This window comes from Danio rerio, chromosome 20 (assembly GCF_052040795.2).
Source record: "Danio rerio strain M-AB ecotype USA chromosome 20, GRCz13ab, whole genome shotgun sequence".
NCBI classification, from domain to species: Eukaryota; Metazoa; Chordata; class Actinopteri; order Cypriniformes; family Danionidae; genus Danio; species Danio rerio.
This window is the reverse complement of record NC_141040.1, coordinates 31,201,418-31,218,900: the sequence shown is the minus strand read 5'-3', so window position 1 is coordinate 31,218,900 and position 17,483 is coordinate 31,201,418. Positions and strand designations below refer to the sequence as shown.

Here is a 17,483-nt window from a genome sequence, read left to right as displayed (position 1 = left end):
GTTTATATCCCTTAAGAACACCTTGATTACATTCTTGACATAAATTGCTTAATTGATTACTATCATACCTCTACTGTATGCTCAAGCAGATAGCTGAGCTTTTGATAAGCTCTATAATTAGCCAAGATACTGTAAACATAACCTCAGACACCATTTCTGACACACTTTTCTTTTTAATCTTTCAAAAAGAGCAGTCTTAGTAAATAAATGAAACTATAATTAATTAAATCATAACTATAAAATGATAGTAATAATAATAAATAATAATGTTTTATAAATATTATATGTGTTTCTAATCAACAAAAACTAACACACTAATATGTTATTTTTACCTGAAATAGACATTAAATGGCACCTATGATGAAAATCGCACAATAAGCCTCTTTTTAAAAATTTCCTGAGGTTAAAATAGGATCCAAATCCCTCCTATTTTGTGGCCGAGCGCAACGTAATGTAATGTAATGTGTATTTATATAGCGTATTTATTGTGTAAGGCCATACACCCAAAGCGCTTCACAATCATGAGGGATGTCTCTCCACACCACCACCATTGTGCAGCATCCACTTGGATGATGCGACGGCAGCCATATTACAATGGCGCTAGTGCGCTCACCCTATACCAGAAAGGTGGAGTAAGTAGGAGTGCTGTTTCCCCGCCCACCGAATTGATAGACAACCACATGTTAACATGTCTCTGTAGTAACGCATTTAATCATGTCAACAAGACAGGACGTGCGCAAAACCACTGGGAATAAAAGATCTGTTCAGTTTGCTAGGTTCATCAATCATTCTCAAATGTGATCAATAATGAGCTTTACAAGTTTAAAACGCTTTTAAAGCAAAGCAAGTTAATTAATTACAGTGACTTTACCGTCTTTACTTTATCACCACAGCCACGTCAGTACAATTATAAAAGCTTCAATCCCGTTTTTTGTACATTAACATAACATATACCCATACAGCAGTGGATATTAACATGTATCCTGTCACATTTGCCATGCAAAAACAGTGCAAAGCTAAATGCGCGTGCTGTGTGTCTCTGTGTCTACGTGAACTTTGTAACGACATTGTGTGACTCATTGTAGAAAGGCTTGAATTAACTCCACAACAAATATATCAAATAATCATTGGGAAAGTTCTTACTGTAGTATTCATCACAAATGTTACGTAAGGTCTGCTTCCTTCATATCTGTCACTGTGCTGTTTATCTGACCCTGCTGAGGCGGAGAACAAGGCAAAGTCTAACAGGCACATGGGAACAGTAGGTGGGGAGAACTAGCATTAAATGCACAGGCAACAAAAATAGCTACATTGTGTTCAGAGCAGAAAACACCAACATTCTGAACTGTATAATAAATATTCTGATGGGTGTTTTGAGCTGAAATTTTACAGACACACTCTAGAGACACAAAAGACTTCTAAATCTTAAAAAAGGGGTAAAATATGTGACCTTTTACATTCATTAAGTTGTCAATTGTATTATGAGATGGGTGTTAACTGAAAAATAAAAATATGTAAACGAATTATTTCAGCTACAGTAGTTCAACTAAATCAGCCTATTTATAGGCCTAATCATTTAAATAAAAGAAATATTTAAATACTTAAATATTTAAAACTAGGGCATCACATAGCGCAGTGGGTAACATGATCGCCTCACAGCAAGAAGGTTGCTGGTTCGAGCCCCGGCTAGGTAGATTGGCATTTCTGTGTGGAGTTTGCATGTTCTCTCCATGTTGGCGTGGGTTTCCTTTGGGTGCTCCGGTTTCCCCACAGTTCAAAGACATGCGCTGTAGGTAAATTAAATAAACTAAATTGGCCATAGTGTATTTTCCCAGTGTTGGGTTGTGGCTGGAAGGGCATCCGCTGCGTAAAATATACAGTTGTTGACAGAACTATAATCCCTCTTTTGAATTTTTTTTTTTTTAAATTTCCCAAATAATGTTTAACAGAGCAAGAAAATGTGTTTCTGCTAGAGAAAGTCTTATTTGTTTTATTTCGGCTAGAATAAAAGCAGTTTTTAAAAAACATTTTAGGGACAAAATTATTAGCCCCTTTGAGCTATTGTTTTTCCGATTGTCTACAGAACAAACCATCGTTATACAATAACTTGCCTAATTATTCTAACCTGCCCAGTTAACCTAATTACCCTAGTTAAGTCTTTACATATACATTTAAGCTGTATAGAAGTGTCTTAAAAAATATTTAGTAAAATATTATTTACTGTAATTATGGCAAAGATAAAATAAATCAGTTATTAGAAATGAGTTATTAAAACTTTTATGCTTAGAAATGTGTTAAAAAAATCTTCTCCTCGTTAAACAGAAATTAGGGGAAAAAAATAAACGGGGGGGAGGGGGGCTAATAATTTAGGAGGGCAATTAATTCTGACTTCAAATGTATGCTGGACAAGTTGGCGGTTCATTCCGCTGTGGCGGCCCCTGATTAATTAAGGCACTAAGTCGAAAATAAAATGAATGAATAAATATTTAAACTATAATACAACAAAAAAAGACATACTTAGCGCAAATTTTAATGATTTAAAACATTATTGTACTAACAAAACCACAATCAAATTTCCAAAAACCTGAGAAAAAAAAATAACGTCAGAAACAGAAAATATAATTAATAAAACACAACAGTTAATCACTGACAATAAAGAACCACCAGAAGACTCAAAATTGCATATAAATGTCACTCCGAATGAAATTTCATTTTGTTCATTGTCAGAAAATGTCAAAAGGTGCATGGAGACCTCATCTTTTATAACCACTAGCTGTAGGCCTTTATTTTAAAACAAGGGCATCCAATTGCAAATCTGCACACCAACTTAATGTTTATTACCACACCGTCCTGCTTATTTGATAACCTTGTCAAATTATTCATGCCTAATCCACAATGACAACTCAAAACACAACACAAAGCGTGACTACAGTTCATAACCTTGATGAATCGTCCACTTGACCTTAACTTAACAGCTTCACCTATAAATAAGGAATAAGGCATTCACACAATGCAATTCTATGTCCTGTTTGTCTCGTAGCCTTGACACACCTGTAACCTGACACAGCAAAGACAGCCTAACAATTTAACCCAGTTACACACCAAAGGCTTGACAATGTATGTAGAAAAGCCCAACCGTAATTTACCCACACACACCCCCAACAGTATAATCAATGTTCATTTATTTTTTTATGAGAAAAGTCTTAAAGTCCTATAGTATAATGCACTCAGAAAATATTATGGCTGCTTGTTCTAACTACTTATTTAAAATGAGCTGAAACCACACAATTCTTGAGTTTTTTGGGGGGACAGCTTAATTGTTTTATGTTCACTCAACTTAAAATTGCAAAAAAAACATTAAGTTAACTTAATCAATTTTCGTTGGGATGGCAAAAAAGGATTGCGTGGAACCCTGCATTTTTAACGGTGTGGGTATTTTTCTGGAAGTGCATTTTTAACTGTTTTTCCTTCCTATAGGTAATGAGGGTTTGTTACTGCAGCTCCTCAAGAACGGCAGTGGCTCAGAGTTTGATAATCTTGGCATGCTGGACATCACGTGTCCTCTAAACAGACGGTGTGGGGTGACAGTGACAGTTAAAGGCCTCTCTTTTGCTGAGAGCTAAACAGGTCACGGGCTGAGCTGGTGTTAAGTGTGTCACTAGACATAGGGGAACAACAAAACAAGTTTTTCTGTTTGGAAATCTGACACGCTGCTGAGAAAAGGGGAAAAGAGAGGTTATTTCAGTTGGTGAGTAGACCCGTGTTGGTGTGATTTGGATAATTATGTTGGAGTAATGTTGTAAATAATGCATTTGCAGATTAATTTATTGCGCAATGGTTGTTTGGATGTTGTTGTGGGCTCTTTTGAGACCTATTAGATTAGTTTTAGCTGGGCTTTTGGGGTAATTTTGGTCGGCCGGCTACTTCTGCAAGAGTTCTCCACAGTTTCATGTTTTTGCCATGTGTGTAGATAATGGGTCTGGCTGTGGTTCAGTCCCAAAGTTCAGTAATAGCTTTGTAAACTTTTCCTGACTGGTAGATCTCAGTTATTTTCTTTCTCATTTGTTTTTGAATTTCTCTGAATCTCTGCATGATGCCTAGCTTTTGAGGATCACCTGGTCTACTTCACTTTGTCAGGCAGGTCCTATTTAAGTGATTTCTTGATTGCAGCAGGTGTTGTAGTAATCAGGCATGGGTGTGGCTAGAAAATGTGAACTCAGGTGTGATAAACCAGAGAGGGGGCGGGGATAGTTATGTATTTTGTTTTCCATTCATTAGAAATACCTTCATTTAAAATTTGCATGATGTGATTACCTGTGTTATCTATGACTTATATTAAATTTGTTTGATTTGAAACATTGTGGCACGGTGGCTCTGCAATTTGCACTGTCATCTCACAGCAAGAAGGTCACTGGTTCGAGTCACGACTGGGCCAGTTGGCATTTCTGTGTGGAGTTTGCATGTTCTCCCCATGTTGGCTTGGTTTTCCTCCAGGTGCTCCGGTTTCCCCCACAGTCCAAAGACATAGGTGAATGGGATAAACTAAAATTGGCAGTAGTGTATGTGTGTCTGTGTAAATTGAGGGTGTATGGGCGTTTCCCAGTATTGAGTTACAGCTGGAAGGGCATCTGCTAAATAAAACATATGCAGGGACAGTTGGCGGTACATTCCACTGTGGCAACCTCTGAAATAGAGACTAAGCCAAAGAAAATTAATGATCTAAAAAATTTAGGAAACATGCAAAAAAACAAGAAATTAGTGTGTGTTTGTGCGTATAAAAATCAGTCAGATTTACCACTTAATGATGTAGTTTAATCTCCTAATCAAGCTTATTAACCCTGTAGTTTTCTGTCATTACGTAATGCATGTTTTGATTGCCTCAGAATCCATCATGGCAGCCACCCATGTGTCTTTACCGGGAACCACAGGCACCAACCTGGAATTTGCTGACTACAGTCTCTATAGCAACCTGTCTGATGATGAGCTCCTGCACCTGGCAATCGAGCGGAGTCTTGCTGATGCCCACAGCTCTGGGTCGGGCACTGAAAACTTAAAGACCCCTGCAGCTCTGAACAAGCCATCATCAGCAGCAGCAGCAGCACGCCAGACACCATCGCGTCCACCCCAACAACAACAGCAGCAGCAGACAGTACAAGCTGCATGTCCTGCTAATCCACCCAGGTACAATCTGATGTGCTTCAGGTTCAAATGAAGCGGCATCATAAATCAAGCCAGCTATAAGACTAATGGTCAAAAATATTGTAATATGTGAAAAATTGTGAAATACTATTGCAGTTTAAAATAATTGTATTTTTTTTATGTTGTTTATAATTAAATTATATTTAATGTCATCATAGTTATGGTGAAAATGTAATCCAATATGAAAACTTGAAAACTTTCCTGCATTTAGAATTATGCATTTTGTTTTACTTTCACCCCAAAAATATGAAGCAGCCCAATAGAATTAAACACTGATGATAATAATAATAATACTAATAGTAATAAATGTTTCTTCAGTAGCAGATTATAGTGTTAGAATAATTTCTGAATACTTAAGAATAAGGTAACGATGCTGAAAATTAAACACAGAAAATAACATTTGTAAACTTCAGTTATTTTAAATTGCAATCATATCCTACAATTCAAAATAATTATTAAAATGAACATCCATTTGTAGTATAGGACACTCACATCTTCTGTATTTCTCAATAAAACTATGTGAAGACATAAGAAATAGGCTGAAAGGATAGACATTAATGTGTTGCTGCATGAATTTTCCAGTCATGTTTTGATGATGCAGCTCACGGGAGGGGGTCAGGGTCACAATATCACTTACAGATGCCTACTGCGTCTTCTCCGGTGGCTGCTTTACACCTGTTCCTCTTCATTCAAAGGCCAGCATTAGAAAGAGGTGCAAGTGGAGTAGTTCAAGAGTTCGCATGCCACCGTGCATAAAAATAGAGACTCTATCCTTTGCTGTGCCCCAATGTACTTGTTTGGATTTTCACTGTAATCTGACATTTAAGGAGTGATAAGTTCTATATTTTAAGATATTATATAGGTTATTTGTTTGGGTTGGTAATTGGGGGTGAAAAAAGTTAAAAACTCTATTTCCATTCAACAATCAGAATTATTAGGCCCCCTTTGATTTTCCAAATAATGTTTAACAGAGCAAGGAAATTTTCACAAATTTTCGTCTGATGATATTTTTTTCTTCTGGAGAAAATCTAATTTGTTTTATTTTGGCTAGAATAAAAGCAGTTTTAAATTTTTTATGAACCATTTTCAGGTAAAATTATTAGCCCCTTTAAGCTATTTTTTTTTTTTTTTGAAAGTCTACAGAGCAAACCATCGTTATACAATAACTTGCCTAATTACCCTAACCTGCCTAGTTAACCTAGTTGAGCCTTTTACACTTTGAGCTGCATAGCTGTCCATAATGGCTAAAATGAAATAAATCAGTTGTTAGAAAGGAGTTATTAAAACTATTATGTTAAGAAATGTGTTGAAAAAATCTGCTCTGCGTCAAACAGAAATTGGTGGAAAAGATAAATAGGGGGGCTAATAATTCGGGGGGGGGGGGGGGGGGGTAGAATTCTGACTTCAACTGTTTATATATATTCAAAGACATAGTATATAACATATAGAAGCACAAGTGTTATTAAATGATCTCTTTCTGATCAGCTTTTTTTTTCTTCCTCAAAAGAGAAAAAATTGATCTAGAAAATGTGTGTTCAGTGAGTCATTTTGTGACTGGATATGGCAAGCCAATGGTGGCGTACCGAAGATATGATGGATCTATGCAACTCGTGCCTGAACCTGAAGAGTGAGTGATGTTTGGATAAAAGTGTTTTGTTCGTTTTTTTACGTTTTTTTTTAAAAATATACTGTTCATTAAAGGTGCAGCAGGTGATTGTCTTCAGAAACATTTTTTGTTGTGCTGGTTAAAAGTCTCTTCATATACCAATAGTAATGATTTCAGTAAATGATCTAAATGAATTTATATGTATTTTCATTTTCTAGGTAAGGCATAATACTAAAAAAAGTTAATCCAATTAAAATGTGTCAGGCGATAATTCCCATAATTCTGATAAGTAGCCCAAACTATCAACAAAGGAGAGAGTGACAGCAGGAAAAACAATTACTAAATCAAAACTTTTTAAAATTCTGAATCAATATTGGAGTTTCTTTTGCATGCTGGAGGAAGGATGACACCATGGTTGAAGTATTTCTTTTAGACGGGTTATGTTTTAAAAGTGTTTTAGTCATGCAAACCTTATGTAGATTTGTTGCGTTACGAATGACTTATATGCACTGACGTGTTGTTCAGCCACTGAAATCTTCCGGCGAAAGATTGATCTGACTATTTTCAGTTAAATAAGGAACCTTTTACAGCATCAATAATGTAGATTTTTATTTTATTGACTATACGGTCTGAAATATTATGTAAGTATAGCTTAGTAATAAGTGTAATTCCTGCATCCTGCCAACCAAGCACTAAGCATACAGTAGTTGCATTAGGACAAAGTGCATGAGAGAGTGAGACCAGCAACCCTTGCATGAATAAAAAGTTGCACAAGTTTGACAAGTTCTGCTTGCTACACAACTGAAAACATGCTAGATATAAAGCAGTTTTTCATTTAGAATTGTAGTATTATACAGTACTATAAAGTTTTCTAACGGGTGAATGACATGATCTAATACAGTGGTTCTCAACTGGTTTAGCCATGGGACCCACATTTTTACATTGTCATCAATCCGCAACCCAAATTTTTAGGAACTATAATATAATTTTAGGAATTACAATTAATTTGTACTTATTTGTTAACATACACAAGTAGTGACAGATAAATCATAAGAAAATCACCAAGACTTACAAATAAACAATATTTTATTGCTGTCATTTAACAAAATTCATCAAATTATAGAAATATTACAAAGTAAAACGTCAAATACTGTAAACAGTGCTTACAGTATAAGCAAAGGTTCAAATATGAACTAAACTGAACTGTTAATAAAGCATTAACACTGATCCTGTTGCACAGAACAAACCAGCAAATTCAAGTAAATTGATAATAATAACCATAACCATTTCTATAATGATCGCCAGTTATTTGCTCTTCTGCTATTGTGTGGGCTTTCTTGGCCTTTGCTACACGGTGAGCTACGCAGTAAGATGCGCGGATTGCCTGTACTTGTTTTGAACATGAAGATGTTAGGCACTTTTGTGATGCCCTCAGCTATTGGAGTCGTCTTTGAAAAAAGTCCACAGGTTTGTCCTTGCAACTGGGATGTTTGGTTTCTAAATGTCGTTTCAATTTAGAAGGTTTCATGCTCTCTTGTGAGAGCAACACACTACATATAAGCCTCCTTTTGTTGTCAATATATTTATTCGGGGTACTACTTGCGCTTCAACATATTTGTTGCTATAATTAAATGAAATTTCACATGTCAAATGGTACGGTTGTCATGCGCGCATTTCAAAACAAAAATTCATATTAAATAAAGCACTCATGGAAGATTCATTTCATTATGGCATGACATTTTAGAAGTTTAAAGCAAAGCATTGCATAAACAAATTGTCTATTGTAGGGAACTTGAGCCCATTGCTAAGGCCATTTCGGAGGGGGATGTAGGGACAGTGAGACTAATGGTCAAGCAACCAGGCTGCAACCTTCTTAAACCTAATAAAGAAGGGTGGATTCCTTTGCATGAGGCGGCATATTATGGACAAGATCAATGCGTTAAAATTCTCCTGAGAGGTAGAGTGCACTCATTTGTAAATTCCTCAAATCCTATTTTCCAAGCTGTAAAAGAATGTTGTGATTCTTATCATGAATGTAGCTCAACCTGGGATGATTAACCAGCGCACTTTGAGAGATCAGACTCCTTTAATGTTAGCTGTGTCCAGAGAGAATCTGGCATGTGTGGAGATTCTTCTGGAGAAAGGAGCTGATCCTGAGATTCCCAACAAGGAAAAGGAGACTCCACTTTACAAAGGTATTGTACCGCTTTAATATCTATCTATCTATCTATCTATCTATCTATCTATCTATCTATCTATCTATCTATCTATCTATCTATCTATCTGTCTGTCTGTCTGTCTGTCTGTCTGTCTGTCTGTCTGTCTGTCTGTCTGTCTGTCTGTCTGTCTGTCTGTCTGTCTGTCTGTCTGTCTGTCTGTCTGTCTGTCTGTCTGTCTGTTCATGTCCACCCAACTGTTATCTATTCATCCATCAGTCTGTCTGTCATCTCTCTATGCATTCATCTAACTGTCAACCATCCATCTGTCCATTATTCATCCATCCAACAGTCGTCCATCCATGTAACATCTGTGTACCATCAATCCATTATTCATCCATCCATCCATCAGTCTGTCATCTATCCATTCATACAACTGTCATCCATCCATCAATCTCCAACTGTCTGTCTGTCTGTCCATGTCTACCCAATTATTATCCATCTTTCCATCCCTCCATTTATATTTCTGCCATCAATCCATTATTCATCCATCCATCCTTCATCTTTCTGCCATCAATCCATTATTCATCCAACCATCCGTCTGTCTGTCATCCAGGGGTGGACTGGCCATCTGGCAATTCTGGCAAATGCCAGAAGGGCTGGACCAATTTTTAAATGTGGGCCGGTTAGTTTTTTTTAAAAAATATGTATTGTTTTTAAGTGCAGACAGCTTTTATCTCTTCCTAGATGTGATATTATGATGATGATAATAAAAATAATAATAATAAATATTAAGCATTTGGCCCAATCGGCAACTGCCGTCTGGTTTCAAGATGGGCCGACCCAATCCAAGGTAACCCGGACATAATCAAAATCTGGCAAAAATGTCATATTATTTCACCATCTTTACACCAAAATAAATAGTGAATGTGCGTGTCCGTGGGTGGGGCTGTGTCGGTGTGGTAATGTGGGCTGATGTGGCAACAGTGCCAGGGCTGAATTTTTGTCCCAGTCCGCCCCTGCTGTCATCTATGCATTCATACAACTGTCATCCATCCATCCATCTGTTCATTATTCATCCATCCATGCGTCATCCATCCATCCATGCATAATCTATGTACTATCAATCTATTATTTATCCATCCATCCTTCCATCCATCAGTCTGTCATCTATCCATTCATATAACTTTCATCCATCCATCTGTCCATTATTCATCCATCCATGTCATCTATCCATCCATGCATCATCTGTGTACTATTAATCCATTATTTATCCATCCATCCATCTGTCTTTCATCTATGCATTCATACAACTGTCATCCATCCATCTGTTCATTATTCATCCATCCATGCGTCATCCATCCATCCATGCATAATCTATGTACTATCAATCTATTATTTATCCATCCATCCTTCCATCCATCAGTCTGTCATCTATCCATTCATATAACTTTCATCCATCCATCTGTCCATTATTCATCCATCCATGTCATCTATCCATCCATGCATCATCTGTGTACTATTAATCCATTATTTATCCATCCATCCATCTGTCTTTCATCTATCCATTCATACAACTGTCATCCATCCATCTGTCCATCTCCAACTGTCTGTCTGTCTGGTAGTCCATCCAACCATCTGTCTACCCAATTACTATCCATCTTTCCATCCCTCCATCCATCTTTCTGCCATCTGATCTATCTATCTATCTATCTATCTATCTATCTATCTATCTATCTATCTATCTATCTATCTATCTATCTATCTATCTATCTATCTATCTATCTATCTATCTTTTCCTTCTTTAATCTTTTGTAAATGCAGGTATATTCTTTTGTAGTTCAGGTTGATAACTCTAGCTTACAGTCCCAGATACACACCATTTAATTAAAAAAAAGCCTTTTTGTTGATGTTCTTCATTTAACATGGCCTTCAGTGCTGTGATGGAAATGTTATTATTTCTATACATATCTGTAGCTTGCGAGAAGGAAAACCCAGCATTGGTTGCCATGTTACTGAATCACGGCGCCTTGGTGAATAAGAGCTGTATTCAAGGCTGGACGGCTCTCCACGAGAGTGTGTGCAGGAACAATGTGGAAATCTGTGAGATGCTGATGAAAGCTGGAGCCAAAGTCAGCTTGCCTAACAAGTACGGAATCACTCCTATCTTTGTAGCGGCTCAAAGTGGAAAAGTGGAAGCACTTCGCATGCTTTTAAAAAATGGTAACATCTTCCTCTATCATTTGGGTTGTGTTTTGTCTTTCTGTCGCTTTGTAATGTAATGCATCTTAAAGGGAATTTCTCTCAATTCTATCAGGCGCTGATCTCAACAGTCAGGCCTCAGATGGAGCCACAGCGCTGTATGAGGCCTGTAAAAATGGTCATGAGGACATTGTAGAGTTCCTTCTCTCTCAAAATGCAGATGCCAACAAGGCAGGAAAAACAGGACTCTTGCCGATTCATATTGCTGCCCAGCGTGGCAAAGATGGGTATGATTTAACAGTACAGAAATATAAAGTATTTATGTGAACGAATGTGCTTTGGGAGAAATGTTCTCAGGTTTATCTAAAGATAAAAATTTTATGCGAAGGCCATTGGTTCTTAAGAGTTCAGGTATAGTACATCTCACAATCTTGCATTAATTTTCAGCAAAGACCTCCTCACTTTTGGGTGTACCCGCAAAAATATCAGTGCAACTAAGTAAGTCTCAATGGGTGCTTTACAGCAATGCTGTAGCAAGAGGGTGCTAATCCTGTAACCTTAACTCAAGCTAACTCAAGTAGGAGCAATTTTTTTTTACTTGCAAAATACCATTTATCTGCATTTAAATGTTCTTTCTTCTGACAGACATAATGTCTTTTTAACTCTGTGTAGGTTTTTCCCTCGCCTAACAGTATAACTAATAATCCATTAGCATTATTCCTGTTAGCATGAAATGTTTAGGGATGGGAATCGTGAAAAAAATTAACAATTTCCAAAATCCTTTTCTGAAGCCTTTTAACCATTTCAATTCCTTTAACTACTTTATTAACAATGACTTAAATGCTGCCTTGGAATAAATATATGAAAACAAACAAATATGTTACTGCTAAAAATAATATTTTAACACAACCTTCGCAAAAGGTCTGTTTAAGAGAACACTGAGTAAATGCATAATGTGTATCTATATTATAATGCGAATAGGCAATCTGATTTTGAGTTGCAAGCTGTCTTTGGCTAATTTAAAATAAGAGCCAATTAGAGTTAAGAATCAACTCATTAAATAAAAATATGCAAGAGATGTTTTTTTTTAAGCGTTATTTGTGGACATATGTTTGAAGCCCTTCGTTCTTCAGCTAGGCATGGAAAGAACATTGAAATGTCATCAGTTTACTGATAAGCTTATATAGGTATGCATTAAGATCGGAATACTGTATGTGATAGGGCTAGGCGATTTGGCCTAAAATCAAAATCTTGATTAATAATGAACATTTTTACTCAATCACGATTAATGATTTTTTAATTTATTTTTTTATTTATTTTATTATTTGTTTATTTATTTTTTTGCTGTAATAGTTCACTTACAGGTTTTGTACAGTAAATATGCTCACATATAACAAGTGAGAGATTTCTGAATAAAGGGTACACTAATTGATTTTAAAATAATCAAAGGAAACACGTTCTACTATCTATGATTATTTATTGAACATCAATGTTAAACAACTGAAATAAAACACACATTGTCTAAAACCAACAGTCACTTTTTTCTTATGAAAAAGTAAAAATAAATAACTTGCACTTTTGGAATAACTCTTGTACAACCTGTAAATAATATTTTAAATAGTCCAATCCTTGCATCTTGTTTAAACAAATATTTATTGTAATGTAAATTAATGTAATGTAATTACCTTTAATGCAAATTACTATTTTATTGTAATAAAAAGTATACCTTCTCAAGGTATCTCTGGCACAGCTTCCAATTATCGTCAATGTAGTGCAAACGTGCGACGTATAGTTACATTTTTCGAGAGGTGTGTAAGTAAAAGCGCAAAGGCTGCTCCAGACTACACCCATAGAATCGACGCAGAAGTATAAATCAGCCTTAATAGAGCGGGGTCACGTGACTCTGCATGTGGTGGGGAAAGTAACTGAAAAAATTGACCTAAAAAAATGTTATCGATTATTGGTTCTGAATGTCTATTTCGTTACGTTTTGATTAATTGCCCAGCCATAGTATGCATCATGAATTTCATCACAAGACAATACAGAGGCACAATAGAGATAATACTTTGTCGCAAAGTTATTAAGTTGAACTACTGTATATGCATATTAAAAGTATTCATTTTACTCTGAATACCCAAAAAAATAACTCAACCAAAATTATAGCATTGAAAACACAACAATAAAGCATCAAATAATAGCAAGAGTAGAGGAGATTAACTGAAAAATAGTTCTACATTCAAGAAAAGGAATCCTCAGAGCCACACCAAACTTACATTGCTTAGGATAGTTCAATTTGCCAATCATATTTTAACTCCTAAACTTTGTTTTGGCCTGATTCTATTTAAAATAAAAGTACAATTTTTAGTTCACTGTTCATATTTACATCTCGTAGTTCACTTTTTCTTCACTAATTCTCGGTTCCCAACCCCAGAACTTTCCTCCTAAAATGTCATTATTTCTAATCACTTAATACAAGCTTTTTAAAGATTTTCATGTATTCAATAGATTATCAGTCTTCATTTTAAACCATCTCCCCTTTTTATAATGTTCATTTCAACCTAATGACATCAACTTCTAACATGACATTCAAATTTGGTGCATACTAGCAAGGTAACACTCAAGAACATCAAGTTTCTCATTTTCAGAATTATAGCCATGCTGATCCCAGCCACAAGTAGGGCCAGAGTGAGGCGTTCTGGTATCAGCCCTCTCCATTTGGCTGCGGAGCGCAACAGAAATGACATTGTGGAAGTACTGATCGAGGCCGGCTTTGACGTTAATGCCATGTTGTCTGAGGATCGTTCCATGATGTATGAAGATCGGCGGAGCACAGCTCTCTACTTCGCCGTCATTAACAACAACATCGAAGCTACCACTATGCTTCTGGAGGCTGGTGCCAACCCAAACCTGGATACGTTCAAACCGCTGCTGGTGGCACTGAGGCAGGGCTGCATACAGACTGTGACTCTGCTGGTGGAACATGGCGCTGATGTTAATGCCAACATCCCAACTCATCCAACTAGCTTTCCAGCCTCCGTTATGTTCTGTATGAAGTACTTGTCCTTACTGAAATATCTGATGGATAACGGCTGCGATGCATTGTCATGTTTTAATTGTGTTTATGGTAGTAATCCCCATCCACCTATAAAACCAAGGCGGAATCCAAGATATGATTCAGATGAATCCAGAGAAAGGACCTGTGTTCTGGTGAGTGTTTTGAAGATAGCTATATATACAGTCAAACTAAAAAGGATTCAGATATATTATTATATTTTTATTCATGCACTTACTAATGGGTGCTAGACATTATACATCATTTATGCATTACATTAGGATAGCAAATAAACTGTCATTATACACTCGCCGGCCACTTACTGTCCAACTGCTCGTTACAGCAAATTTCTAATCAGCCAATCAAATGGCAACAACTCAATGCATTTAGGCATGCAAACATGTTCAATACAATCTGCTGCAGTTCAAATCGAGCATCAGAATGAGGAAGAAAGGTGATTTAAGTGACTTTGAATGTGGCATGGTTTGTTGGTGCCAGACGGGCTGGTCTGAGTATTTCAGAAACTACTGATCTACTGGGATTTTCACACACAACCATCTCTAGGGTTTCCAGAGAATGGTCCGAAAAAGGGCAAATTATCCAGTGAGCGACAGTTCTGTGGGCACAAATGCCTTGTTGATGCCAGAGGTCAGAGGAGAATGGCCAGACTGGTTCGAGCTGATTTTTAAGGCAACAGTAACTCAAATAACCACTCGTTACCGAGGTATGCAGAAGAGCAACTCTGAACGCACAAAGCGTCCAACCTTGAGGCAGATGGGCTACAGCAGCAACCGGGTGCTACTCCTGTCAGCTAAGAACAGGAAACTGAGGCTACAATTCGCACAGGCTCACCAAAATTGGACAATAGAAGATTGGTAAAACGTTGCCTGGTCTAACGAGTCTTCATTTCTGCTGCAACATTCGAATGGTAGGGTCAGAATTTGGGATCATCAACATGAAAGCATGGATCCATCCTACCTTTTATCAGCAATTCAGGCGAGTGGTGGTGGTGGTGTAATGGTGTTGAGGATATTTTCTTGGCAAACTTTGGGCACATTGGTACCAATTGAGCATTGTGTCAATGCCACAGCCTACCTGAATATTGTTGCTGACGATGTCCATCCCTTTATGACCACAGTGCAGGGCCGGCGCGTCCATAGAGGCAAACTAGTAGGCCGCTTAGGGCGGCAGTATAGAGAGGGTGGCATCCGCGACACCTCCCTTACCACCCGCGTCCTCAGTTATGTCCGCGACACCTCCCTCACCACCCGCGTCCTCAAATATATTCGCGCATAGACGACAGAATAGAGAGGGCGGCGTCAGCGACACCTCCATCAGCACCCGCGCGTCCTCAGTTATATCCGCGCATAGGGCGGCAGAATTGAGAGTGCAGTGTCCGCGACACCTCCCTCCCTCCCTCAGCACCCGCGCATCCTCAGCGCATAGTGCACTGGAAAAGAGGTCCGCGACACCTCACTTCATTTACATAACCGGTCACTTTCGTTTTTACATTGGGGTTGAGGGCGGCATGATCGTCCTCTGCCTAGAGCGGCAGTTCAGCTTGCTCTGGCCCTGCCACAGTGTACCCATCTTTTGATGGCTACTTCCAGCAGGATAATCCACCATGTCATAAAGAGCATGTCATATCTCAGACTGGTTTCTGAAACATGACAATAATCTTACTGTACTCTTACTGTACTCACTTACTGGCTTCCACAGTCACCAGATCTCAATCCAATAGAGCACCTTTGGGATGTGGTGGAACATATTTTATTACCACTTTCTAAACCGTAGCAAATAAACGGTGATAATGTGAGAAAATGTCTGAATAATCTTTGATTTGACTGTGTTATTTAACTATTGAACCACAGCCATTATTTTCTTAGGAAACATTTGCTCAACTTTTTGATCCACTTCAAATGTTGACTGCTGTATATTACTTATTTCATATCTACTTTGCATTTTTTACTAGTTCTGCGAGGTGATCTCCACCGAAAACTACTCGCGCTGGTCAGGACCGATTATTGACGTGCTTCTTGACTATGTTGGACATGTGAAACTCTGCGCACGACTGGTTGAACATCTGGACAGTTACCACGAGTGGCAGTGCATCAAAGAGAAAGCAAGTATGTGCACCCATACCTTGAGCGTGAATTATTCATTTATGCAGATGATTTGAGTCACCTGTGTATTCATTTGCTGCCTTTGATTGCAGTGCCTCCACGCCCACTCATGCAGCTGTGCAGACTGAAAATCCGTACACTGCTCGGAATCAACAGACTGAAGAAAATTCACAAGCTTCCGGTTCCTCCGAGGCTGATCAAATTCCTAAATCATCAAGAACGAGAATATGAAATGTAGACCTGCTTTAATTCAATGCAGAAAGAACAATGACATAAGAAAATTTGCTGTCCATATGCTTCTGTTCATAACTTGCACTGAGTTAAAATAATTGGAACTAAATTGACGTAAATTTTCCAATCAAATCTGCTGCTTAATGTAAACAGGCCATAAATGTTTAAATGCAAGTAGCTATCAGACATAAACAGAATCTAGCGGACAAGTATTAAATAGATTCAGTGAAGACATATTAATTTATCTTGTCTATATGTGTATTCTTATTTAAAATGTAGGAATATTATATGTACGAAAAATGATATCATGTGAAAGAAATTAATAACTGCTATTTTTTTGCAATATAGTAGAATGTATTATGAAATGTGTATAGTTTTGTATTAGGTTTTGTATTTTTTACTTCTTGCTGATTTTTAGTCAGGTCGGTGTATATTTCAATGTTTTGTCTTGCTTACAAAGCAAACTAAGTGGCAAAGCTACGTGAGATAATTATCTGAATGATTTCCAACGACATGATGACAATAATTAAAGTGTTAAACAATAATTAAAGTTACAGTATTTGAGATTCAATTAGCCTATTCCTTTACAAATTTTGAAGATTTTCTACATTCTAGTGTATATGTATGAATAGTAAATAACCTAACTTCCATTCATGGGTATAATGGTGTACAGAATTACCGCCCTTTTTCATTTCATGGGTTGTTCTTGAGGTTTTTCAGCTACAGTTTTTTTCTGTTCTTTAATAAACGATTAACACAGTTCTTGAAATGTAATTATTAAAAATAAAAAAACAACAACTCCAAACTGAACCAGTGTGAAAAAATATAATAAGAAAACACAGTTTTTCTCAAATTAAAAATGAATGTCCCTCATTCGCTCATTCACCTACTTGCTTATCTGCACACGTTTTCAA

The 17,483-nt window shown here is 37.1% G+C and overlaps 2 protein-coding genes across 12 annotated transcripts in view; one reads left to right on the top strand and one right to left on the bottom strand.

The window, feature by feature from the left end:
• Positions 1 to 17,483, bottom strand: part of ppp4r4 (protein phosphatase 4, regulatory subunit 4) — a 68,758-nt gene that overhangs the window by 50,550 nt on the left and 725 nt on the right. For all 8 annotated transcript variants that reach the window (XM_087298254.1, XM_087298259.1, XM_087298257.1 and 5 more), the window contains exon 2: positions 16,400 to 16,543. The gene's annotated coding sequence lies outside the window, so the exon portion shown is untranslated. The remainder of the gene's footprint in view (positions 1 to 16,399; positions 16,544 to 17,483) is intronic.
• asb2a.1 (ankyrin repeat and SOCS box containing 2a, tandem duplicate 1) lies at positions 3,597 to 17,331 on the top strand. 4 transcript variants are annotated; one of them, XM_087298269.1, is made up of 12 exons: positions 3,751 to 4,137; positions 4,401 to 4,528; positions 4,884 to 5,181; positions 6,707 to 6,826; positions 8,593 to 8,762; positions 8,845 to 9,000; positions 10,939 to 11,184; positions 11,279 to 11,450; positions 11,611 to 11,661; positions 13,809 to 14,370; positions 16,188 to 16,341; positions 16,431 to 17,331. In XM_087298269.1, exons 3-12 carry the CDS (start codon positions 4,892 to 4,894, stop codon positions 16,574 to 16,576), a joined length of 2,067 nt encoding a protein of 688 aa, XP_087154395.1. In that variant the 5' UTR covers positions 3,751 to 4,137; positions 4,401 to 4,528; positions 4,884 to 4,891; the 3' UTR covers positions 16,577 to 17,331. The 4 variants fall into 4 exon arrangements, with proteins under 4 accessions (XP_087154394.1, XP_087154396.1, XP_087154397.1 ...); XM_087298268.1 differs by lacking the exons at positions 3,751 to 4,137; positions 4,401 to 4,528 and adding an exon at positions 3,597 to 3,748; XM_087298271.1 differs by lacking the exon at positions 11,611 to 11,661 and having other exon boundaries at positions 3,748 to 4,137.